Source organism: Pleurodeles waltl, chromosome 3_1 (assembly GCF_031143425.1).
Source record: "Pleurodeles waltl isolate 20211129_DDA chromosome 3_1, aPleWal1.hap1.20221129, whole genome shotgun sequence".
NCBI lineage: Eukaryota > Metazoa > Chordata > Amphibia > Caudata > Salamandridae > Pleurodeles > Pleurodeles waltl.
In genome coordinates this window covers 661973861-662000206 of record NC_090440.1, presented here as the reverse complement: position 1 = coordinate 662000206, position 26346 = coordinate 661973861, and the positions used below count along the sequence as shown (strand labels likewise).

General features: G+C 44.9%; 1 protein-coding gene across 1 annotated transcript in view; it reads right to left on the bottom strand.

Moving 5' to 3' along the window:
• Positions 1-26346, bottom strand: part of TSPAN32 (tetraspanin 32) — a 357928-nt gene that overhangs the window by 86248 nt on the left and 245334 nt on the right. Inside the window, exon 5 of the mRNA XM_069221278.1 lies at positions 6199-6300. Coding sequence (XP_069077379.1) covers positions 6199-6300 — 102 coding nt within the window. The remainder of the gene's footprint in view (positions 1-6198; positions 6301-26346) is intronic.

Genomic DNA, 26346 nt, shown 5'->3' with positions numbered 1-26346 from the left:
TGGCAAAGGTGTACTGAGAACGGAAACATCCATCGTCTCGGTCTCCTTTCATATTAGTTTATTGCACTCTCTCAATGGTTGACTTTTTGTAAGTGGTTTAGGACCAACCCGTTACAACAATACCAGACAATGCGATCACTGTTATGCTTGATGTGCTGCTCTTCACAATATTTATGATTGAGATATTTTGTAAAGTGCGACACAAATTGCTGTGTGGCCTCTTTAGATTGCTTCATTGTATAGACAACGGTGCATAAATATGTTGATAATTGTGGGATAATGCCATGCCTTTTAGGATGGTTGGTAGCTATGTACCGTGGGCATTCAATAATTATTTGGTCCTTTTTTGGTCTGGCTTAACGGCGCAGCTGTTGTCAGACATGATGTGATCTAAAGGGAATACAACAGAGAGGGACTGTGGCTTCAACCAGATGTTACTTTACCTGATACAACGTTTGATTTAGCCAAAGACGTGTGCTTCCACGGAAAGACTTCTTAGCATCCAAACACCTGTGGTCCGTTATTTATCAAGCTGCTTGAGTCCGGGCACTTTATCAAGTCAAGCAAATGTGTTAGGACAAAACTTGACCTTTAGGCCACTCACATGCCACTGTGATGGGAGATGGGCAGTCGGGGGGAATGTGTGCTGTATTGCAGAGCCAATCCCCCTCTTCCCTTTCGATCATCAACTTCAGAGAGACTTTAACATGGCACACCTTGAGAAAATATATATCTTTTTATTTGTGATTCCTACCTAAAATGTTTATGGGGTTGAGAAACAATCACGCAGAAGTGTTTTTAAATCTCCTTGACTCACATTTGCCCTTTTCCTCTCTTCACATCCCTGCCCATAATAAGCCTATCAGTCATTACTGTGTTAACCTTCAAGTAAGAAGTCATTACATTAAGTAACTACCTTTACATCCATTTTTTCCACATCTGAGATTCCTTCCCTTTTTAGGGAAGTTTGTAAGTATTATTTCTAGCTTTATAAATTTCAAAAAGTTAATTTACTATTAATTTGTTCCCTAAAATTACAATGCTGACATTATATTTAATGTACTTCAAACGTAGTATTTCATATATTAAATTAATTTGTCTATTTAAAACAATGTAATTTTAAATTACTCCTCTCTGAACTCTAAATTACCCTTTTCATCCATTAACACTACCCCTTCCTGGACCTTAACAACCCTTTATTACCACTTAGCACTTATCCTTCCCTGAACCCCAAAAACCCCAAAAAACCCTTACTACCCCTTAATGCTACCCATCTCTGAATCGTAAAAATCTTACTACCCTGAAAACCTTAGTACCCCTTAACGATACCTATTCCTGAATCCTAAAAGTGGCTTAGTAGTACTTAACACTACTTGTCCCTAAACCATAAAAGCCCTTCCCTACCACTTAATGCTGCCCTATCCCCTAAAACCCACTGCTACTACTTAATGTTGACCATCCCTGAACACTAAAAACCCCAGCCATCCCGAAACACTACCCTTCCCTGAAATCAAAGGGGCATATTTATACTCTGCATCGAATAAGCACTTTTTTTTTACTCTAATTCGGTGCAAAACTAACGCCATATTTATACTTTGGTGCTTGACCCGTCTAGCACCAAATTTATGGAGTTAAAGTCATTTTTTGGAAGTGGAAACCTACCTTGCCTTAATGAGATGCAAGGTAGGCGTTCCCATGCAAAAAATGACTCTGTGGCCTTAATGCCATATTTATACTCCTGTGCAAAAATGATGCATGGGAGGGAGGAGGAGTCAAAAAATTTTGCAAAGCTTGCTTTGCCCCATTTTTTAACGCCTGGGTCAGGGCAGGCATTAGGGGACCTGTGGGCCTATTTCCATGGTGGGACACAATGGAATAAGCCCACAGGTGCCCGCCACAGAGAACCCCCCCCCCCCCACACCAGAGGGACTGATGATGGGGGACCCCATCCCAGGTAAGTACATGTAAGTATTTCATTTTATTTTTTAAAGTGCCATAGCGGCCCTGAAATGGGCCCCCCAACATGGCACTGGGTGCAATGGCCATGCTCAGGGGACCCTAGTCCCCTGTGCTGGCCATTGGGGTGGTGGGCATGACTCCTATCTTTTCTAAGACAGATGTCATGTGGTATGGATGGTTAGAGTAATTTTGTTTTACACTGACCTGCCTAACGTCATTTTTTGGTGCAAACCCCCCTTCTTCCATAGCAAAAGCCCCACCCGACTAACGCCATTTTTTTTTACGCTGGCGTACACTTTGCACCGGCTTGCACCATTCTATAAATATGGTGCCTGGCTGGTGCACAGAAATGGTGCAAGCCGGTGCTAAACTTTTTGGTGCCAAACTGAGTTAGTGCAGTTTTGCACCAAAAAGTATAAATCGGGGTCTAAAACTCTTATTACCCTTTAATGCAACCCTTTACAGAACTCTGGCATTACTTTCTTCCCCTTTATGCTATGTTATTCTGAACCGTCTAAACTCCTTACTACCCCCTTAGCACTCACTCAGGCACTGTACCTGCTGAAAGCAGGTGAAGCCTAAGGATGAAATACAAGGAACATTTTTGAACAGGATAACTGATTCCCCTGGTTTTTCCAGATTCCAAAGGTTCTCTCAGGTCCCACTTGTGATCCCTATTCTTTGTCCCTATTGTTTCTATGGTCACCTCCCTGTCTACAGTTATTAATGCCCCTGGTATCTGTAACTCTGGTGAGGAGTTACTGGGTGGTATAAGGGAAGTCGTTATAAGATCCTCAGTGGTGTCGAGCATCACAACAAAATTACCTCTTTAAAGAGTTTAAGAAGAACCTTTTTGGGACATCAGTGGAAGCCCTATCAGGACTGGATAATGGAATACATTCTACTATTTAGGTACTGTGGAGCGATGCTGCATTGCTATATGACAAAAATGAGATCCACACCACTAAGGGAGTCATTTACAGAATGTTGAGTTTTTTTGCCATTTTACCTCGATTCAGTAATAGCGTTACCACAGCCTGTAATCATCTTAGTATTGTCTGTTTTTCCACAACTACTGGTGGAAAATTAGCACCAGCTTTTTGCTTATGCTCTGGTACGAATAGGTACAGAACGTAGGACTTTTCTCTCAATGCAAAAATAGCATTAAATGCAGTGAAAACCACCTACACATTTCACCGGACTTTTATAACTCCCCACATACCTCAAACGACCTTCAAAGTGGTATGTCCATGAATGACAACATACAATAAATATTAGTCCATGGCTTTTTTTTCATAATAATGGATACCTGTGTAAGGTAAACTTCCCTTTTTAGGTCTGACGTGACAGTGCAGATGTGTGAGCTACATATTTTTTGCCAATTCTTTAAAAATCCAAAGATTGGCTCTGGTTCAGCTGAACCCAGAGGAGTATATTTCCCTCACCTCATCCTATCAGCTGGTAATGTATCCTTCTGCCTTCAAGAAAGTACTTCCACTAGAATGCATGAGGAACTATACCAAATCTGAAAAACAAACTCGACTATGCTGCTTGTCACATTCACTTCCTTTTCTCCTATATGTGTTCTACACAGAAGGCAATAATTGTTGCTACTTTTTTCCCATCATCGGCAAAGCCAGTAGGGCTGGCTTTAATGTAATAAACATTATTTGTGCATACAGTTTATGCAAACAGCATTTGTGAACGCCTGTATTTACAAATAATACATTAAAGCCAAACATATTGGCTTTGCCAAAACTTGATTCTCTCATTTTGTTTCGACCTACCTTGTTTGCCACTGTTTCCAGTTCTGTATTCTACACTTCAAAACACCCTACCTTAATGATCTGCTTTATTTTTTTATTCATTTGTGCATATATTATTTAATTATATGTATTGAATTATTCATTGTTTTGGTTGCCTAAGTCTCCCTTAGTAGTGCTGTAGGTGTGAATTGGGTAGTCAAGGCCTACCAGTAATTCAGGCTAACTCCTTCAAATATTTTTAAAGCAGGAAAATTAAAAAAACAAACAGAAGAATCATGGAGTCAGACTTCCATAGGTTACCGTTACAGTGTGTGTGTACAATGTCACTTCCAACTATGGAGATTCCTGTGTACTCCTAAACCGGCTGAGGGTCAATTTCTTCTTCTTGAATGTCACACAGAGTCACTCTCTGCATCCCTGGGTTCAGATTAGGGCTCTTAGAAATATGTTTTCAAAGTTGAAATGCATAAGGTAGGGTGTGCCGCCTGGCACCATAGAACACTACTGACTTCAACTTTTACCATATATAAGTAATTTAATTACAGATATTTCAGGTATGAATGTATTTACACTTTTACACAACCACTGGCAAAGCCAGTAGGTTTGGCACTGACTGCCAGCCTTTGGATTTTGCAAATGCTTGTTTTCTGTCATGCTTTTTGCAAAACATTATTGTTGGAAAAGCTGCAGGGCACTGCTTAATCTAAAATCAAAACAAAATGGCTAAAATCAAAATAAAAGTATGGTCTCCATATACACGCTTTGTTACAGTAGTCCTTGGCACTAAGGCCCTCATTCTGACCTTGGCGGTCGGCGGAGAGGCGGCGGTCGGACCGCGAACAGACCGGCGGTCCAAAAAATGGCATTCTGACCGCGGCGGTCACCGCCGCGATCGACCGCCACTTTCCCACTCCGACCGCCACGGCGGTCATGACCGACGGGCTGGAGTTTGCGCACTCCGGCCCGGCGGTCGACCCAAGACCGCCAACCGTATCATGACCCTGCTTACCGCCGCGGTTTTTGGCGGTCGGGAACCGCCATGCGAACCATGGCGGTAGGCACTATCGGGGCCAGGGAATTCCTTCCCTGGCACTGATAGGGGTCTCCCCCACCCCCCACTACCCCCTACGAGTCCTCCCCCCACACCCTCCACCCCCCCAGAGGTGGAACGAACCCCCTGCCCCCCCCACCCCGACATGCACATACACGCACCCCGACATGCACGCACCCCCAACATGCACATATGCACACCCCCTACACACACACATACACAACGGGGGCACATACCCGCACACATACATGCCAACATGCGCACCCGCCGAACTACACACATTGCCCATAGGCACAGCAGCACCCCCCGCCCGCATGCACGCACTCACACACCCCCTCTACACACCCCCATGCACGCACACATCACACAACACCCCCCCACCCCCTCCCCTCACGGACGATCAACTTACCTTGTGCGTTGGTCCTCCGGGAGGCGACGGGAGCCATAGGGACGTGACCGCCAACAGAAGACCGCCAACAGAAGACCGCCACACAGAAATGTGGGTCGTAATTCTGGGGGCGGTGTTCTGCTGGCGTGGCGGTGGAGGTTGACCAGTCTCCACTTTCCCGCCGACCGCCAGTGTGGCTGCTGGCGGTTTTCCGGCAGAACGCTCCCAGCAGTCGGAATACGCGCAGCGGCATACCGCCGCGGTCGGCGGTCTTTACCGCGGCGGTAACTCGGCGGTCTTGCGAAAAGACCGCCAAGGTCAGAATGAGGGCCTAACTCCTTTGTGTGGATGTGCTCCTTGTGAAAGGATGCCATCACTCACAGTGAAGTCAGACAATGCCCGAAGAGGGCCGACCCTTGCTGCTAGCTCTATGCTGGAGTGGGTGGCTGAAAATGTCAACTACTTCATAAAACACCAATTTATGAAGAGGGCTGTCTGAAAGCCTCAATATGTAAGTATATTATATAATTAATTTTAGTAAAATCAGAAGGTCTTGGCAAATGCCACACCTAATAATATGGAATGAATTCTAAATGTTTAATCATAGTTTTCTAAGGGGTCCTCTCGCAGAAAGAAAATATAGTTGCTGGTACAACTAAAACTGTTTTGATATGAAACGTTATGTTCTGCAGATACACAGTGGGAGGCCCAAGACTGCTTTCCTTGGTACGGGGTGCACACATTTCATGTCTTTCAAATTACTTACTTTATACTTACCCCTTTCTATCCCTCAGCAGATTAACTGTTTTTTTTCTGTGACTAAGTAATTGTTTTGTCATTCTTCAAACAGTACAGTTTTTTAAACTAGCATGGTTAATGAGCGCACTTGTTGTTCAGCCCTCTGACGTTAGGTCCCCAAAACACGGCCATTCTGCTCAGGAACACATCAATGTCCTGAGAGCATTTTTTACACTGGAGGACAAGTTATTTCAAATGAAGACATCAGCAAATGGGCTCTATCCATTCAGACTCACCATTTGATGAATGCCAATAAGCTCCTGCCTCCAGGGTCCAGATGAGTTCTGACGCACCTTCTCGTACACAGAATCATATATGTCGAGGACTGCACCTTCCACCTGCAAACAAAGGCATTGTCATCATCTTGGTTTATGTTCTGGAAAATAAGGTAACAAAAAGGCAAGAAACTGGTCTTACTATGGAGGGATCAATCATCACTCCTTTTCCAAGGCAAGGCAGAGCAGGAGATAACATTCTACCCGTTGAAGGCTGGTAACTAGACAAACAACACGTCTCTCCCACACTTGGGAAAACAGACTAACTACATCTACATAAGGCTGAAAACAGGAGAACAGACTGGATCAACAGACCAGCTTCACATATGTATGACCCGAGACACTAAGAACAGAACAACTCTACTTGTCATGTGCCAGAAACAGGAAAAGGAGCAAGGGGTCTATTCACAAGGGTAAACTTACACATGAGAAAATCCACTGGAGTAAATGTACTTTTTAACTGTGTAGTAAATGTATTACTTTGGGCTGTTCACTTTTTCCAAGTGTAAATTTACTACGAAGTATAAACTTACACATGTCTCCACCACCTCGGTTTAGTCGGTGGAACCAGAATAAATGTGATTTACAACTGCAGAGTTACTACAAGTAACTTTACTACTGTATTTTACATTCCGCACACTATGCAGTACCCCTGCACTTGGGTGGAGACCTCCGCACCCGGGACCTCCACATGGAAGGGAATAGGATGATTATAAACACTTGAAATAAATCATACACACCTTACACCCATAACCTTACAACATCATAATTACCCCCATACCATAGGATCTGCTTTGTCCTTCTGCCTGAAAACAGCAGACCAAAATTCTGAAGAGGAAGCAAAGTTTCACTGAGAAGGAGACAGCCCTCGTAGTCAAATCTGAGGTAGAATATCACAAAAAAACTACATGGTCTGCCTCCAATCTCCCTCATTATAAGATAGAAAGCAGCCTTATGCAAGGAGATGGCATACTCTGTTAATGCATTGGGGGAAAGAGGCATGTACAATGGAGATATTTAAAAAAAGTGGCAAGATGAGAGGAGGTGGGTGAAGGAGATTTCTCCAGGATTCATCTGGCTGACGCTCTTTATGGAGCCTGGAGGGCCAACTGGATCCCATCTCTGTCTCACCCACCCCCCCCCCCGTTCACCCCACCTCTCCAGAGGAAGCAATGCACCCTCACCTGCTATATGGACTGCCCCTTTCCAACAACACTAATGTTGTGCCAGGTAAGAGTTTAAACCCCTTTTTCTCTCTCTCACTGAGAAAGAAGAACAAAACTACATATCCAAAGTCAGAAACTGCAAAACAGAACAACGCTACCTTTCCAACGATAGGTACTGGAGAAATATACCAATGTTACCTAACAAATACCAGATACTAGAAAAACAGTCCAAATTTAACTTTCCAGTGAACAGTTCAACTCTATTATCTAAAGTGAGACATTCGAGACAGTGGTCAACTCTATCTCCTTGAAACAAAGGTGGAACAGAGTAGCTTTACTTAAAAGGTCCAATTCTGCTTGTTTAAGGTCAGTCATGTCGATAACACACACAGCCCGCCATGTGTTTAAGGCCAGACAAAGAATAAGTAGACCACATGTGCCGTTCTAATACCAAACATATAAGAAACAAAATAACTAAACCTGTGTAACGTCAGAGGCTGTGGGGTTTAAGGTCAAACATGGGCAGCATTGACTGACTTGATTTGTCTAAGGTCTAAAATATGCTGACTCCACATGTTGATGTCCAGAGATGAAAAATGTTCAGTTCTGCCTACTCACAACCAAATACCTGAGAAACAGACTAACCCTACATGGTTAATGTCAACTGATGGAGAAACAGATACACGCTAAAAATTCATGTCCAGAGTCTACAAGAACAGACCAAATAAACCCATGGGTAAATGGGCCCCACTACCACCTGTAGTAAAAGACAACCACAGTTGGGGTTCAGTGTGGCCTTATAGTCTGATCCCTGATGCCACAGCACATGTTGCGCTGTTGATAGTTAAGACCATGACTCTAAAATTACAGCAGAAACAGGCTAACTCTCCCTCGGGTTATTGTAGTTATTGTTATTCACAATGCTTAAAACTTTCTTAAGAGCAGTATGAAGCCCTATATAAAAAACAAGTTACTTTTAATAGCTGTCTATTCTCAATCCTCAACATGAAGAGAATGAAGGTACTCTGCCTTTCGAAGGCCAGACACGGGAGAAGCAGATTAACTCTACCTGTCAACAGCTAGATGAAGCAGAGTTTGGTGGACATGGTACTCTACCACAAGCCTGAAGGAGTACCCTGCACGCCAAACTCTCAGTGCCCCTGATGTGTGAGGCGAACCATAATGTTTCGAATGGTGGAGACTCCAGTGGCTCCACCGAAACCTTAGCTTGTGGGCCCCACAGACGTTGGGCAGCCGATCTAAGTGCTTCAGACACTCTGCCCTAGAGTGACTGTTCTTCCAGCATGTGAGAGACATTTATTTTTTGTTTTCTTTAAACAAAGTCCCACTTTTGGAGTTTGTTTTTGAAAAACATAAAAAAGTTATTGACCGCTACATTGAACATGGTGGCCACTCAGCAAAGCTGCAGTGTCTTCAAAGGAGCAGTTGTGGTAATGGCTTCTCTAAACGCACAGAGCTCTCCATCTGTCTAGTAGAGATCTCTAAATATAATAGTCGTCCCTCTGCATGGGTGGTGGAGTCAATCCCTCTGCTGCTCCTGCGGACATGTGAACTGGAAAGATAACTCTAAATAAGTCCTGAAGTCCTGAGAAAACAGGCCAAGTGCAGCCATTAAAACCTTTTATTTGAAAGGTTTCTGCAGACATGATAATTTCTGATTTGAGATGATATTCCTCACAATTATTGCATGATTAAGATATGTGAAAAAGTATAGATGTTATCACACATCCAGTGCAGAGAAAACACTCCCCCCGCAGTTAAGGTAGAATTTATGCACAGTGAACTCGTTTGGCATAATACAGAGTGAAGCTGTACTGCCCGTGAATCAGGCAGTACACAATAAGGGGTAAAAGAAACATCTTTCCATTTCAACCAAATGCTCAAATGTGACTGCTCGTGCCCAGCTGTCATCACAAGAGAAGCTGCACGAAGGGGTTCCTAGCCATCATATGAACCCCGATGGAGGAGGCAGTGTTGTGGAAGACGCTGCTGAGTGTCCGAAATACATAATTTTTTCTTAATCAAGTACTGGTCTGTTAGCTGAGGGGTAGTGTAACAGCGGGCTGCTTCTTTGCTTTGAGTGTATCGATTTAAGGGAGCTCTTACGGAAAATCAATACCAAGCAAGACACGAGGCAAGACGGGGAATGCGAGAAGAGGGCAGAGGTACTGTAAAGAAGGGAATCACTCCCAGCAATGGGCAGCGCTCTCTCTCCCTCTCTCCCTCTCTCTCTCTCTCTTTTTCTCTCTCCCATGACAATGAGAACACAGCGCACAATGTGATAGCGGTGTAAGGGTAATCAGTACAGAGGCAAAAGGCACTGCTCCGGACTCCCAACACTCACACGGACCTGGAGAATGACACGGGCCCTTCCTGCAGTCCGGATATTCTTATTGGCCTCGAGAGATGTCCTCTTAGTGGGACTCAGATACTCGTATGGGCGGAGTAGAGACACTCACGTGACCACTGTAAGGGGGGCAGCCATTGAGGTGACACGCGGAGGAGGAGAATTGCCCAGAGCCAGAAGACTCGCACAAGAAGTGCCCAGGATGCAAACACTGACATGAGTGTCTCCCAGTTCACGGAATTTAACACTGATGTGTACTGGGCATACACACGGCGTACCTCCCGGGCCCAAACACTGACATGGGAACTACCCAGTGGCTGAGAGGTAAAATGGACACTGCCCAAGTCTGATACTCATAAGGGCATTGCTGTAGCCTGACACCCACATGAGCACTGCTCGGTCTGGGCACTCACATGGACACTAAGGGGCATATTTATATTCTGTCTGCGCCAAACGTGCATCCAAAATTTTGGCGCACATTCGGCATAAGCCTTGCCCTGTATTTAAACTTTGACGCCCGAGGCCGCGGACGTCAAAATTCCACTGTGTGCATCATTTTTTGGATGCGGCAACACGCCTTGCGTTAATCATATGCAAGGTAGGCGTTCCCGTCCAAAAAGGACGTGCGTCGTATTTATGCTTTCAGGCAAAAATGCCGCACGGCCGGGAGGCGGAGCCGGAAAATGACGCACAGCCCGATTTGCGTAAAAAATTAACGCCTGGGTCAGGGCAGGCGTTAAAATGGGGCAAACACACCTGTATTTAATCAGAACACACAGAAGCAACAGCAGAGCAGCAGAGCAGCAAAAGGGAGACATGGAGGTGCTTTTCATCCAGCGTGCACGCAGACGCAGAGCCCAGCAACAACAACAGGAGCTACCACAACATCAGCAGGGACCCCAAAAGCAGCGCAGAAGGTAGGAGAGGATATTCCGCACCAGAACAACCCTTCATGGCCTCAGGGAACATGACATCATCCAGAGGTACTGGTTGATCTGGCTGGCCACTCAGCAGCTATTGCGAAACATTGAGCCACAGGTGGCACCCACCTGCTGACACCCTGCACCATCCCAACAGAAACCAAGCTGCTTGCCGTACTTCACATGCTGGCAAGTGGCACTTTTCAAACAACTGGTGCCCTGGTTGCCGGAATATCACAGCCATCATTCTCTGCCTCTTTGCCCAAAGTACTGGATGCCATCATTGGACTCACACCCCGCCACATCTGCTTCCCTAACACACTGCAGAAGCAGCAGGAAACAAAACAGGGATTCTACATCATTAGTGGCTTCCCACACGTCCTTGGTGCAATCAACTGCACACATGTACGCCTTGTACCACCTGCTGCAACTGAACACCCCTGCCGCAACAGGAAGCACACACATTCCATCAATGTGTAGGCCATTGTCGATCACCAAGGATTGATCACCAACATCGTGGCAAAATATCCTGGGAGTGTCCATGACTCATTCATCTTCCGTCACTCTACCATCAATCAACACTTCCAGGATGGACGGTATGGCAATGGACTACTTGTTGGTAAGTACAAAAACCTACTTATATACACACTGCACAGCAACCCTCTAGGACACACAACACATACACCACAACAGCAACATGTCGACAGGAACAAACTAAGGTTGTGACATCGCTAGCCATGTTTCATAGGTCACCATTGAACCTGTCACACATCTGATACTGTACAGCCTAATGTTAAGACGTCAATGATCACAACGTTTGGAGTGTGTTGCCTAAATGTCACCTTGCAAATTGTAAGCGTCTCAATTATGTTTACATTAATCCATCGCATAAGTCTAAAGGTATGTGATGTCCAGGGTACATTGATGTGAACGTGTTAACAACACTGTCAAATTTAACCTGTGTATGGAACTATCATCTCACTCCCAGTGAAGACACAGGGACACCTGTATCACAAGTCACAATGCTAGGGAGGGCACACTGTACTGCAAATCCCAAAACATACTGCTGACAACCGGTCAGCAGCCAAACACTTGTTCAGCCAAGGAAACAACACAATGCAGATGGTACATCCTACAAGCCTAGGATGCAACACAATAACACAAAAGAGTCACAGACAACACAAGACACCTACTGCCATGCAAGGTGATTTCAATGGGTCAAGCTACATCAACATGATCCCATTCATTTTCTCTTTCAGCTGATCAGGGGTATGGGATCCATGGGTTATGACACCTATTGGCAACCCAATTACTGCAGCAGAGCGTGCATACAATGACGCACATAGGAGGACACACAGCATAGTCGAGAGGACCTTCGGCATCCTCAAGTCGAGATTCAGGTGCCTCGACATCACTGGTGGTAGCCTCCTATATTCCCCTGAAATGGTCTGTAAGATCATTCTAACATGTGCCATCCTGCACAACATTTGCATAAGAAGGAACATTCCCCTCCTGGAACCAGAGCCACACATGCCTGAAGAGGAGGAAGAGGAGGATGCTGGCCTGCAACATGAGGGGGAACATCAAAACACAGCTGCTGGATTGCGTAGGCCCCAACATATTGTGAACATTTTTTTTTAAATATAATCACCATCAGCACTTTATTAACTAATGTAAATAAACACCGATAATAATCACCATATCATGGTCTGGCTAATCATTTGTGTTCACCTTTATCTCTATCAGAATAAGAGTGTTGCCTCATGGAGCATTGCTGATATACTGATCATGACAGAAAATCCCAGAGCAATTGTGATGCGTATCATACAACGGTCACATACACACACATACTGTAAATGACATATATCCTGTACATTTCACCTTTGAAGGGCAATAGCAGAGGACCACACCATTTCACACATACATGTTGGAAAGATGGTTTATTGCAGCATATGGCACACAACTAAGACACCATCACTCAATAAGGGGAAAACAAGCCTCATACATGAGGCAGTTGATGTGCTATTGCATCGGTAACAGGAATGTATGACCAGACCTTTGACAGCAGTAAATCCAACTGCATCCAATCTTTGCAAGGACTATCTGTGACTAGAGTTCCATATAAGCAGAACATAGACAGCACAAGTCCCACACATATGACAAGCATTGCGCACATGACATTCCATGTACATGTCAGCCCATTTCGTAACTCCTGACACACCCATGCACCTGGTCACAACCCACCTGTCTGAAGATGTCCCTGGAATAGTAAACTGTGTACCCCGATATTCCCTTCTCTACACACACAGACTAAAAATAGTAATCCAGTGTGCTACACCCTTTCCTATGGTATACCATTGTCATAGTAGATCTGACTGCATGGACGTCAGGTCAATTAATACACTGTCTTGTAGTTTCTAAGCCCTGTTATCACCTGTAGATTGCTTCCCGTGTAAAAGGTACTGTTGGCCATTTGAATGCAAATCTCACCTACAGGACTTGTGAGAAACTGATGCAGCCCACAACTGTGATCACCTCTATGCACACCACCCATTTCAACATGCACTTCCCCTGCTGATGCCTGGAACAGCATAGAAGTTGCAATTTTTTCAAATACACTGTTATGCATTGTTAGTAATGAAGCCGTGTAACACAGCCCTTGGGTTCATGTGCCACCTTCAAAAACACAGGACATACACAGTTTTACATGTCAACTGTCTTGTTCCTACTCCAGTCTTAGTCAGACCACTGATTATGTAACTTGTGAAATTGCTGGATCCTGATTGACCCTGCATCCTGTCAGCCTGACTGTCACCTGTCTGTGCGTTACCCTAAAGATTCCCTGTGGCTATATATGTACTACACTTGCTTTACCAAACCTCTCATTCCTCAGAGGGTATTTTGTCATGTGCTTCATCAATGCATACCCAAATACACTGTATAGCACCATCTGCCTTTCAATTGTACCATATTTGTTAAATTGTCTTTGAATACCAAAATCATAGCCCATCCCTTGTCTGGGTCTCACGTATGCATTAACGACAAAGTGTGACAGTGTCCCAGGGCGATATGCAGGGATTGGGTACGGTGCCTCCAGCAGAACCAGCAACCTCTGATAATGTCCATGAAAAGTCCACACATGTTAGGACCCTGACAGTTCACACGCTGAATTACATTGCTCACAACATATTGATGGGCCGTGCATGGTGAATAGCTGCGAGAATAATCAGCACAGAGGCTATGATGTTCCCAGATGCAGTGGGAATTTCAGAGGCCAACCTGTGCACAACTGTTGTAATGACACCTGCCGGAACATGACACCTCAGACATTATCTCACTCAGCACACCAAGGTTGCCCTGTTGACAGTCTTATTACACATCTTCAGTGACAGGGTGGGACCATCCCCATGTAGGTTCTCATGTCCTCATTGACTTTACTCACATTGATCTCCGAAGGACACTCAGTAGATACAGGAATAGCTGCCACTGACTCATGATGAGACCTGGACGTAACTGTGACAACATACACCCCTAAAAATATACAGGATCAACATTGGAGCACACACATGAACAAGGCACCTCTGTGTAATTGATCACTGGAAATATGTGGACACGTGCTGCCTCATCTGCTGGTCCACCACAGCCACCGGAGAGTTGTGGCTCAGTTATATGACCTCAACTGTGGCGTCATAATACATTTGTGGTTCACCTTTGGCTGTCTGGGCCAATTACATGGTACCCACTTCGTCTATGCATGTGCCTGACTCACTGTGGGATTCACCAACAAGTGCTTAGGAAGCAGTTACCAAAAATCTAGGACATGGGATGGCGAAATTGTGGACCATTTACATGAACAAGCGTCTGCCATCTATCTGGTGCATGCTTTTCCATTTGTGGTGTCCACGTTTCCCAAAATCTTGGAAGTGCACCAAATGGATGTTGCTACATGTATGACTAACACATGTCCTCTCTCATTTCCACAATGACTTGCATCTAAGGTTAGGACAGATAGATTTCACATTCCTACAAGCATATTTGCAATAATACATCTTGTGATGCACACACACTGGGACAACAACTACATTAGTAGCCACTGCACACACATTGAGCCATAGGCATTGAGGTATTGTACTTATGTACGTCACCTTGCTATCCTCTCCTGATGCCAAACATGCCCAAATTGTGCAATACATATATGTAGGCCACACATATGGCCATCTAGTGCGTCAGCCAAGCGTCAAAATCCTGTTAAGGAAGTAGCGGGTCATGGTCCGCTGCAATATGATGTCTCACATGTGAACATACACCATCAACAACAAAGTGGGTGCAATCAGCCTATCTCAGTTGTGTCCCAAATGTAACATAACATTAAAATTGAAAAAATCCCCAAAACCAGTATATGTACTGAAATTGTGACGTTTTTAGCGTTATGCGTCATATTTTTTTCACCAATACAGATTGTGCGTCATATTTTTCGACGCACAGGAGTGAAAATTAGGCCGCATCTAAATAACTGTAAAGACTATTTACTATTATTTGGATGCGGCCTAATTTTCACTCCTGTACGTCGAAAAATATGACGCACAATCTGTATGCATATAAAAATATGATGCATAACGATAAAAACGGAGGCCATTTTATGCAGGAAGTGATGTAATAGGATATCCTGTTTACAGATTATGTACAGTGGGTGTACTTTCACTTTCCCTTTGCAGTCTGTGAATCGTCTAGACTGTGTGGCTGTGTTCAGAGTGTTTGTGATTTTGTGCTTTGGTGTCCTGTGTGCTATCTTACTTGTTACTTTGTGAAATACATATTGTTGTTGTATACTGTCTGAGTGTGTTTTGTTTACAATTGTCCGGTATTGTAGTGTATTTGTTGTATGTGGGAGTCGGTTGTGGGTAGTGCTAGTTTGGGGACAGTTGGGCTCTTTTAGTTGTTAAGTTTACTTCTTTTTTTGTACTTCTACTTTCCCCCTTTTCTCCTTTCTTCTTCTTTATCCCCTACTCCCATTTTCAGTGCTGAGATGTTGGGTAGGCCACGTCTTGGCAGGATGAGTGAGGAGGAGCTGGGGGTTTTATATGGCTGGTGTGCCATTTCCTCCCACTCATGATCGAGGCAGGGGGCAGGGTGATACAGGGGTATCACAATGAGGCGCGAAGAATCCGGTGGGGAAAGGTGCTGCATCATTTGCAGCGCGTGTATGGGAGCCAGAGGAATGACCACCAGCTGAAGCACCGCTGGGCTGACCTCATCACCAGGGAGCAAGATCTGCTGGACCACCTGGGAATAGTGATTGGTGGCACTGTTGTTGAGTACAAATCATGTAAAGGTGCACATTTAAAAGCTCTGTAGTGACATCAGGTGATTTATACAGTATCTGCCGGCTAAGTTGCTGACTGTGTGGAATGCTGCGGAAACATACAGGGTCATTGATGCACTATGTGAAGGACCACAATTGCTAGCTGTCAGGAAGCACGTGCTCTGCAAACTTACAGGATACTTTTGCTTAATGTAATTTGGTGCCGCCTTTGTGTCAGACAGCAACACAAAATAGGAGTCAATCATGTCTATATAGGTCACATTTGCCAGTGAAGTATAGATGTACTAAAATATTGGCAAACTTTGTTGATGCAATAGCTAGACTGACTTTAGAAACACTACATGATGCAGAAAATGAGTGCTGGCTTCACGTCAATTGATGATAGCAATGTGGCCCAGACATATGTCTCATGTGTGTCTGGTGAGTGTGTAAGGAAAGCATTTTTGGAAGTTCTATGAATGTTTAGGGATTATTGTGGTCCTTCATCATTTTGGATACATGTCAGATCTGGATTTGAAAACATCGGGAAAAGGTGTAAGGTGCCCTCAGCTAACATCTCAGACTGGTATTTGGAGTTTGTTGTGCCACATTCCAATTAGGGATGGCAGTCCAAAGGTATGCACATGGGTTCATATCTCTATGTGTGGTGCAAATCACCATTGCTGGGCCACATCAAATGAAGAAACTGTAACAACATGAGGGCTTACAAAAGTCCCTGTCCCTCTGTACATTGTACCTATGTGTCATAAATGTGTCATGGCCACATAGGCTGTTTGACTGGTAATGCAGTCCTCAAGTAACCAGGCTCTGGATGTCTCTCTTGGATGCACATGATGAGACGATTACACACCATTATTATTTCTGCTCACTAATGAAGGAGCATGTTTGCCACCACATGATAGTTAGGGCCACTGCATGTGTGTAGATATGTGTGTAATTGTCACAGGAGACCCATGCAATGTACATGTTTGCCGTGATATATCAGATGCAGTATCATCATGTCTGAATGGCTTTCATTACTTATGTCAGCTTACACATTGTTTTTGTCTTTGAAATTGTTGGTCAGTGCACAGATTCTAAGCAGATTTCTTCCTTCCATGCCTTACAGGTGGACCGGCACCCTACACTGTGCGAGAGGTGGCTACATTTGAGGACCCAGACCACTCCAGTAAGTGTTGATATGTCTGTTATGTGTTGTGTTTGCTGGTGAAGTGTGATGGACTCCTGTGTGTTGAACACATAGCAAGGTGTGATGCACTGGCCAATCATTTGTCTTGTTCCATGAGTGGGATTTCAGTTTCTCAAAATTTTTTAGTTGGCCAATGCTTATCCTATTGTATTATCTAAGGATTGTAGGTCATTCCTGTAGGCCCCTCAATGAGAACTGGGGTGAGTCATGTGGATAACACTTGTATCAACAAGAGTCGCACTGGAACTCATCTCAGATTTAGTCTGCCTGTTAGACCCACATTCTCCCAGATTGGTACTGCAAAACGCCTTCCAAAAGACTTCTGCTTCCCTATTCACCAAAGTACTTATTAAACTGTATGTTGAACTTCCTAGCAGCATGTACTTCAACATGTAGTGCTACAAGTATGTGGAATTTGAGTGCAATGGCCTAGGTGTGCATGCAAATCATGATCATGGTTGTTCTTGCAACTCTGTGTCTGTTGTAAGTCATGCCTTACTGGAAGTATATGATGTGGACCAAGGTCTGCATTTCCTGACATGTGTGGCGCTAGGATTGGTCAAGGGTTTGCTGACTCCTAATTGTTGATAGACCATACATGTGGTGTGCGTGTCGAGCTTTCTATACACTCCTGGTTGTCCATGTTGTTTGGAATTGTTCGTTGTTTCTCCACCCTCCCCCCTCAAACTCAGGCATGGGTTTGTGAATAGGGTACCTAGGACTGATGCTACCAGTATGTTACACATACATGTGAATAAGTGAATGTTTGGTCGGAACCTAGTATACACACTCAGGTATGGCACATGAGTACTATACTAGCAAGTCCAATTACAACTTGCAGACCATGTGGCTTTAGATTTCCATCCCGTACACTGACATCTGTAGCCCAGGCATTGGCGGAGGATGTGCAGCATGATTGTTAGCTGACAACTGGCAGAACTCAGATGCTAAGTTAATGCCAGTTGTTACCCATCTTGTAGGTTTTGGATGTGCTATGTGTGATATGACCTTTGTAGGCTGGCCTGCCAAGTACTTCCTCAGGGACATTCAATGATCTGTATGGTGATATGACCTGTTACAAGTACAGTAGATGTACTGTCTGATTTACTTCTTGTGCCATTTCACACAATGCAGTTCCTAATGTAAATTGTTTGCCTTTGTCTTCACAGCTGCGAACATGACACCCATCCAGGTCCGTGAGTTCCAGAGGCGGGCCATGAGGTACCAACATGTCCTGCTGGTAGAGTCGGGGTTCAGAAGGATGGCCCGAAGATACCGGAATGAACGGGCCTCCAGAGCATGGAGGGCTTTCCCACAGGGTGGCCCTCCTTTCCCGACCACAGCCACCACCAGCACAACCACCAGTTCCACCCAGGTGGCACCACCCACAGATGGGACAGTTGTCCCAGCGTCTGCAGTTGCTCCAGGCCCCAGCAGTGCAACACCTTCAGGGCAGCCCACAGGCATTGGCTCTACACGCCCACAAAGATCCTCCGCCGGTACCCAGACTGCCTCAGCTGCTACAGTTGACCCTGAAGCTTTCCAGGCAATGGAACGTAAAATGGATCGTGTGCTATGGAAAATCAGTCACCTGCAGCGTGATGTTCAACATATGAACAGGTGTGTGCGGTCCATAAAGTTGACCCTCCGGAGGGCCAACCTCTAGACTTTTGGGTATGGACATGATTCCCTCCCCTCCCTCCTCTTTCCTTGTTTTCATACTTAGTGGGCTTAGGGGGCTTAGTGCTAGGTTCGTGTAGGCTGTTAGTTTAGTTAGTGTTAGTGGGTGGGGTGTGGGGGTTCCTGAATCTTTCTATTTTTACTTATTAAGTGTGTGGGTGGGTGGGTGGGGGGCTATGTTGGGGTTCTTGTGTGTTTAAAAAATACAAAAAAATATATATTTGTTTAGGATAGTATAGTATGTGTTTGGGTTAGTATCTGTTGTCTTCCATGTGTCCCGTCTCATAAGGGGGGTGGTGGATTGATGTTTAGAACGTTTCGTTACATGTGATAAGTAAGTTTAGGTTAGGTTAGTTAGGGACAGTTGTGGGCAATGAGTAGTCAGGGTGGATTAGGGTAGGTAAGACTTTTCCCTCAGTTTCCTCTCTGTGATTACCCTTTAATAAATATATAGTGCACCCTTTACAGTATGTGTTAAATGCTTGTTGATCATGGCCTTGGCATTAGAGTACATGAATTTTGTTCTATTACATTTGTGTCCTATGCTATGAACAAATCCCAACTGAGCTGTAAGATTGGCAGCTACCCCAGAGCTACCTTGCAAAGATTCCACCATTCGTTGCAACCACCAATCACAGTTAATATGGATCCCAACGTGTTTTTGTCAATAAGTATGTTTTCTAAGTCACAAACAGTGCTTCCAGATTTGGTATTGGGGGAACAGTTTTAGGTCTGACTGCAGTGTGATGTTCAAGGACACCCTTATAAGATGAGTAAGCACTTGTAGTATCGTCTTCATGACTCACATAGATCATTTGTGACACTGTTCAGCATGAATACCTATTTGGATGTAATCTCAGACACCTTCATTCATGCAGTTTTTGGACTGTTTGCTTAGATTTGTGGGCAATGTTATATGTGTTAGTATTGCATGGTGACAACATTTTGCTGCCACTATTTGATGACTTAGATATCCCTTGAGGAAGCATTATTCTGTCCAACACAGCATGATGGTGTATGGTTTCTCACTTCATCAGATATTACCCTCAGGAAGGGCAGAGTATGAAGAAATCCTGGCCATTGTGCAGATTTATCTGACTACATAATTTCAGGACAGTTGTATTGACAAGCTACGTTATTTGACAGGAGGCACATTTCAGTTATCTACTGCACAGTTGATGTGTCACATTACACAGAGACAGATTTGTTGTGTAAGTGCTATTTATTGAAAAGTGCTGTAGTGCTATATGTATATTGTCCATGATTGTGAGTCCATTATAGTGACATCTTCCATTGTGATCCTACACAAGGGGTAAAGGGAAATGCTTTTGACATGTTGGGGTGATGTGTCAGACAGTGCAGAGGGACAGGATTTGCCAATGAGTAAGAGAGAGACAAGCACTGGGCAGGCTGACAAGATATACAGTGGTTAGCAGAACCGTCATTGAGTACAGTTGTTGTAAGACTGGCATGTTACAAAACGCTGGACCTTGGTAATAGTTGGCCATGTGGCAGGGACTAGTGCTTCCGGGTACTTTTCCGTGTGAAGGTGATCTGTTCCATGTCTTCTTCTTCTGATGTGTGTGTTGCCTCCTCTGTCCTTGGTGGTGGTGGTTGTGAAGGGGCAACACACACCTCAGTGTTAGAAGACGTGGAGTCAGACATCCCAGTCACTGCTAACTGTGAAGGTCTTAAGGGCAGTACTGCTGCAAGGAGGATCTGCTGATTCTTAAGAATAGCAGCCACATCACGATGGTAGGCTGCCAGGTTGGCCCTGAGGGGGGTCATGATTGCATTTGTGCATGCAGTGGAAGGTTTGGGATGCGAGGTGTTGTGGCAACTCCCTTACTGCAGTGGTAAATTCCTTGACAGTTTCTTTTTTTTTTTTTTTTTAAATATATTTTTATTATTTTATCGGCCAAGTGGCACAATTTTAAATAGAATACAAAGTGTTACATTATGTTTCAACTTGCATTACACATATAATTATTACGTATGAGCAAAATGCAAACCTCGTGTGCGTGTAACGACGCCCGGATATGGCACTGCAAGTTGCACGTTTACATTCGAGGTGTATTCAACATGTGCAAGATTGTTCAAGAGACAGGAAACATAGAGAAAAGAAAAGAAAATAGACGCTGAGGTGGCTCCGGCAGACACACAACGGTGGGGGGGAGGAGGGGACCGACAGTGGAGGAGGGGAAGGGCCCAAGGGGGTGAAAAAACAGTCTCCGGGAGGGTCAGGAGGCAATCCACATGAGGCATGCATGACATTTGTGCGAACCTCCCCGCGACTACGTCCCATCAGCACATAGCCAGGCCACCCCACGACCACAGGGGACCAGCCCACCGTTGGTCGTGGAGCGCCAAGCACAGGGGACGGGGCGCAGCAGGAGGGAACGAGAAGGGTCCAAGGACCCCCAGCCCCCATACCCCCCAGCGCACCACAGGGCTCCAGCGGTGCGCCCACGGGGACCCATAGAAGGCGTCGCAATTTTATACTGGTCAGTTTTTTTATTTTATTTATTTTTTTATTTTATTTTCTTTATATTGTTCCTTTTTCTTTCCCCCCCTTCACTCCCCCGCACGCCCCGAGCGCCCCACACATTACTGTTACACTATGGCCACTGCGATAATGTCAAATCTCTCCTAACATTTATTTATGGAGGACGCACATCCTCTTTATTTTCTACAGCTGTCAAGAACGAATTCCAAACCTCCAGGCCTTTAACTAGTATACCTTTATCCAGTAGATTCTGCAATGTCTGTGTTTCTGCTTTGGTCCAACGTATTACCTCTTTGCGCCACGGGGCCACACTGGGGGCGCCGGGGGCTTTCCACTTCATGGCGATCAGGCGTCTATACAGCACCAGTGCCAGGGCAATGCATTTATATGTACATTTGCGTTTCTTGGGGTGAGGTGTTATGCCCAATAGGCACACCTCAGGAGTAGGGGATAATGTGGTATTTGTCCATTCCGCTAGCAACGGTCCTTGACAGTTTCTTGTAGTCCTTGCAGGATGGATGTTAGGGCTTGCATGTATGCTGCCTGATCTGCAGATGACATCATGCACGAACACACCCCCTCTAGGCTGGCTACCATAGTTTGCATCCCCACCCGCACCTCATTGCCCAGCTCCCGCTGTACTCCAACTACAGTTCTCTCAAAGCTGGTGCCAGTGTCGTCTGAGTCCTCAGCTGTATTGGAGCTGGCAGGTCTTACAATTGGGATGGTGGGTGGATCCTCTGCAATGGCTGCTTGTTCTGTGCTCCTCCTTGTGACTGAAGGTGGAGTCTGGAGGGTTCCAAGGACATCTTGGATGGTCTGATGGGGGATGTTTGTCAGCTCGTCATCCATGTCATCAGGGTATTCTGGGACAGGCATATCGCCAGGAGATCCATTGTCCTCTGAAATGAAATGGGGTACAATTAGTGTGTGTGTGTTGTGGCTTTTGTGATGTGACATGCCTGCCTGGGATGATTTCACATTGTGATCTTGTTTCCTGTTCATTGCTCCAGTCTTTCAGATGGGCATTCTCCCAGGTCTATGTCCCACCTGCATGTCACATGTTTAGTATTAAGTTATTGGACTTCTCAGCATCATCTCCTCTAGTCTTGTTTTAGGCTGAATAGTGAATTGCCACCTTCTTGTCCTACTCAGGCCTCCATCTACATCCATTCTCATGGGGAGACCTTTCACTGGCTGTGGGTGCTCTGATGGCACTAGCAGCACACTTAACAATCTTGACCTGCCCCAGTTTCTGATATTTCACATCCACTTATATATAGTTGACATGTAGCGTTTCCTAGGCATAGCATTGTTATGGCAAGATATGGATGTTGGCATTGGTAATGTGTACAGCTGATGTTAGGGAATGTGTGGTACAATTGCCCTGATAGTCGTAGCAGTGTCTTATTTCCTCCTCTGACTGTGCAGGTGTATTTCAGTGACCAGTTACATGTGTCCTCCCCCTCAATGCTGTTGTCTGAGCAGTATGCCATTTGAGATGTTACATTGTGACTCAGGCACAGGATGGACCCTGACATATGCAGCATGGGTGTGACCTTAGTGCTGTGTAGCTCCTAATGTTGATGACTTTGGCTGATGTTTGCGACAACTATGGGCATTGACATTTGACAGGACTGGAGCCTTTGTCTTGTTTCAGGGGATTATTGGAGTTGTCATCCTCAACCCTCTAATTTAGGTGTGTATGATCCATGGGGAAGTTACTGCCATTGGCTACTTGAGCTGCACACAGAGCAGAGGTGGTAGTGGCAACTGGTGTCACCGTTACATTCCAGTTGTCGGTATGACTAGAGGTTGTTAATTGGGCCCTAGTTAATGTAGGGGGTATAGTGGCTGACATGTGCTGGGATGTCTGTTTGACATTGTGCCCTCCCCTCCTGGCGTGGCTTTACCTTTGCTCCTTCGTTGGCATGGCAGCATGCCCCCATGGGACTGTTGTTGGTGTAGTGTTATGGTGTGCCCCAGCTTTTCTCTGTGCGGCCATTCCCCCATGCCATCCCCCTTTACCCATGCCACTCCATGTATATGATGACTTCCATGCATTTGGGGTCCGTATCCCCCCGCTTACAGTTGACATTAGTGCATTTTAATTCCCCATGCGACTTACCGGGCATGTGTGTTGTCTCCTGGTAGTCTGCGCTGTCCTGTCCTTGAATCCCTGTGACGATCTCCTCAGGGATGACGGCCCTGACCATCTCCTCCATGTGGTCCAGGGCCTCCTGGTGTGCTGGACTCCCACCTCCAGTATGCAGTGCTGCCTTCCTGTTCTTGGCCACCTTTTCCTTGGTCCTGCGCTTGCAGTCATGCCAGTGTTTCTTGCACTCAATGACTGTTCTGCGTAGTTCTGCCACACTGTTAATCTTGTCAACAATTTGTTGCCATATTGCCTCTCTCCTACTGATTGGCAACTCTGAGGTGACAAACAGTTGGTGCTGGTGTTTCGTCACCTCTTTAACCGGGATTTCCTGTTCCTCTGCACTGAAGCGACACTTTATTTTCTTCTTAAAAGTGTCCTGGTTCTTGTGTGGGTCCTCCTGGCTGGTTCCTGGTCTGTTGTCATCTTCCTGGGGTCTGTACAGGCATCTGGGATCCATTTTGGCTCTCCTCTGCTGAAATGGCTGTGTTCGCGGGAATTTTCACGCTATTGCGTCAAAAAACGCTGCATATCCGGTGTGCGGTGTCGTAAATCGACCCACAGTCATTTCTGCCGCTTTAACGTCATTTTGCTTTACGACTTGACGCTGCGGTGTACATCAAAAAAAATTACTTACACCTGTGGTTTGCACTGCCGTGCGTCAAAGTATAAATTTGACGCCTGCACGGCGCACCAAAATGGCGTTAGCCGGCGGTAATATTTTTGACGCAAAACTGGGCTGGCGCAGTTTTGCGTCAAGAAGTATAAATATGGGCCAAAGTGGATACTCACAACTGCACCCTGTGTTACTCAGCATTCACGAATATAGTGCCAGAGGGCCCTGGCTTAGTCATGAAAGATCTATAGCCACAAATGCTGAATCACACACGTTTTGGGTGATACAAATTTTTTGCAGATCGCTCGAAATTTTTGCTCGTTATCTTTTGGGGGTGAGGAAGTACGTTTTTGAGGATAAAGCAACTAGTTCATTTTCTAGAGCTGAAGAGGAGGGTAGAATCCCGTGCAGCAAATCTGCATTAGTATTTTAATTTTCAAGGTCACACCAGCTCTATAACTATTGAGGCATGGCTACTTTATTCTACTTATAGAGAATATAGGTAATTACTGAAGGCTTTCCTCTGTTACTGTAGAAGAGAGACAAATGTCTGCGATCCAGATGGTAAATATAACAGAACGTGGTCTTTTTCATACATTTAAAACAAATCTGGACAATTCATACACTATACCTGGTGGAAAACCACAAAAAAATTAAAACAAAGGTGTTTTACGGCGAATAGGATATCTGCCATGTTTTCGACATACTACTTCTGTCTGCCAAAATATAAATAAGCTCTTAATTGATCGTATGTGCAGACACTGATACAATCGGTTGATGCGCCACTTTATTCTGGGTCACTTATTCAATTAACAATTTCTGTACATACTCCTACAAATCCAGTGGTCAATGCGCCAATGTACAGAAGAACACTTATATAATGAAGCCAACCCTGACACGCTTGTACAATGTGCCACTCTCAAATGACCAATTCCTTGTTTTGCACTACGACGTTAATTCCATGAGCACATTCTTTACAAGCTCACATCACAAGACAGGGATCTCTTTGTAATGTACTGGGGAATTAATAATTCTTTCTATGTCATCAAAACAACGTTTTGTTTGGCTGTGCATGCAATTATGTTGATCACTTACGAGTAACCTTCATTACTTCAATTAACTTTCCCTGTCCTAGTACTCATGAAATGAGCTATGTCCCACCTCCATACAGGACCATTGAGACCAGCATCCCTGCGTATTTTGCAGACATGCTTACCATATATGGTGGTTTCTGGTCCACCTGCAGCAAGGACACCATCAGACGGCAGACTAAGAAGTGTAAAAACGAAAATAAAACTAAATAGCAGGCCTTTTCTATTTGCGCACACAGGATTGAGAACAACATCCCCCAATCCATCAGGACCACCCAGACGCTGCTCCAATTAAGAACAGGCTGAAGACACACCGCATTACAAGAACACTACATCTTAATGCATTAACCATCCGGGAACCCAGTTATCTCACTTATCATGCGTTGATTTAAGGCTTGTCTTTGATCCTGTATAGTGCTTCACTGCCATTTATCTAGGTTAGCACTATGGAGAACCTCGCTATCTCTCACAGAACCCTGACAGACTCACCCCTAAATGCATCCTTGAAGGATCCCTTGACCCAGAGCAAGGACACGTCAGGCAATGGACTGTACCTTTTGCATATGCACAGCATCTTAACATTCTTAAATACTATGCAAGGAACCCAGAATTATGTGCACAGATAAAAAGTCTCTGATGTAGTTATTCACTGCACTGCCTTATAATGAAACACTATCCAAATTAGATCAGCTTTATTTGCTTACATAAAACACTCTATATTAGGACACCAGCCCAAAGATCCCACCCTCTGCATGCTCATTTAATGAGATCTTGTTCCAATGGTCAGCACACCACTTTATGGTGAGACACCAATTCCTCCAATTAGACAATGACTCTCTGATCAGTGAATCACTCAAGGATAGCAGTCCATGCTTATTTAATGAGGCAAATATCCTATGTGTTAAATCATTGCCCCATACTGGTGGCACTAATCCAATAGTTCCAGACCTCACTTGACCTTACAGTCAGACACTGGTTGAACAAGTCAATGTATTAACATATGAATGGGACACTATCCAATAAACCCAGAATGTGTGTATCTACATAAGAAGACACTGATGCAATTAATTGAGACACCATTTTATATAGGAACAC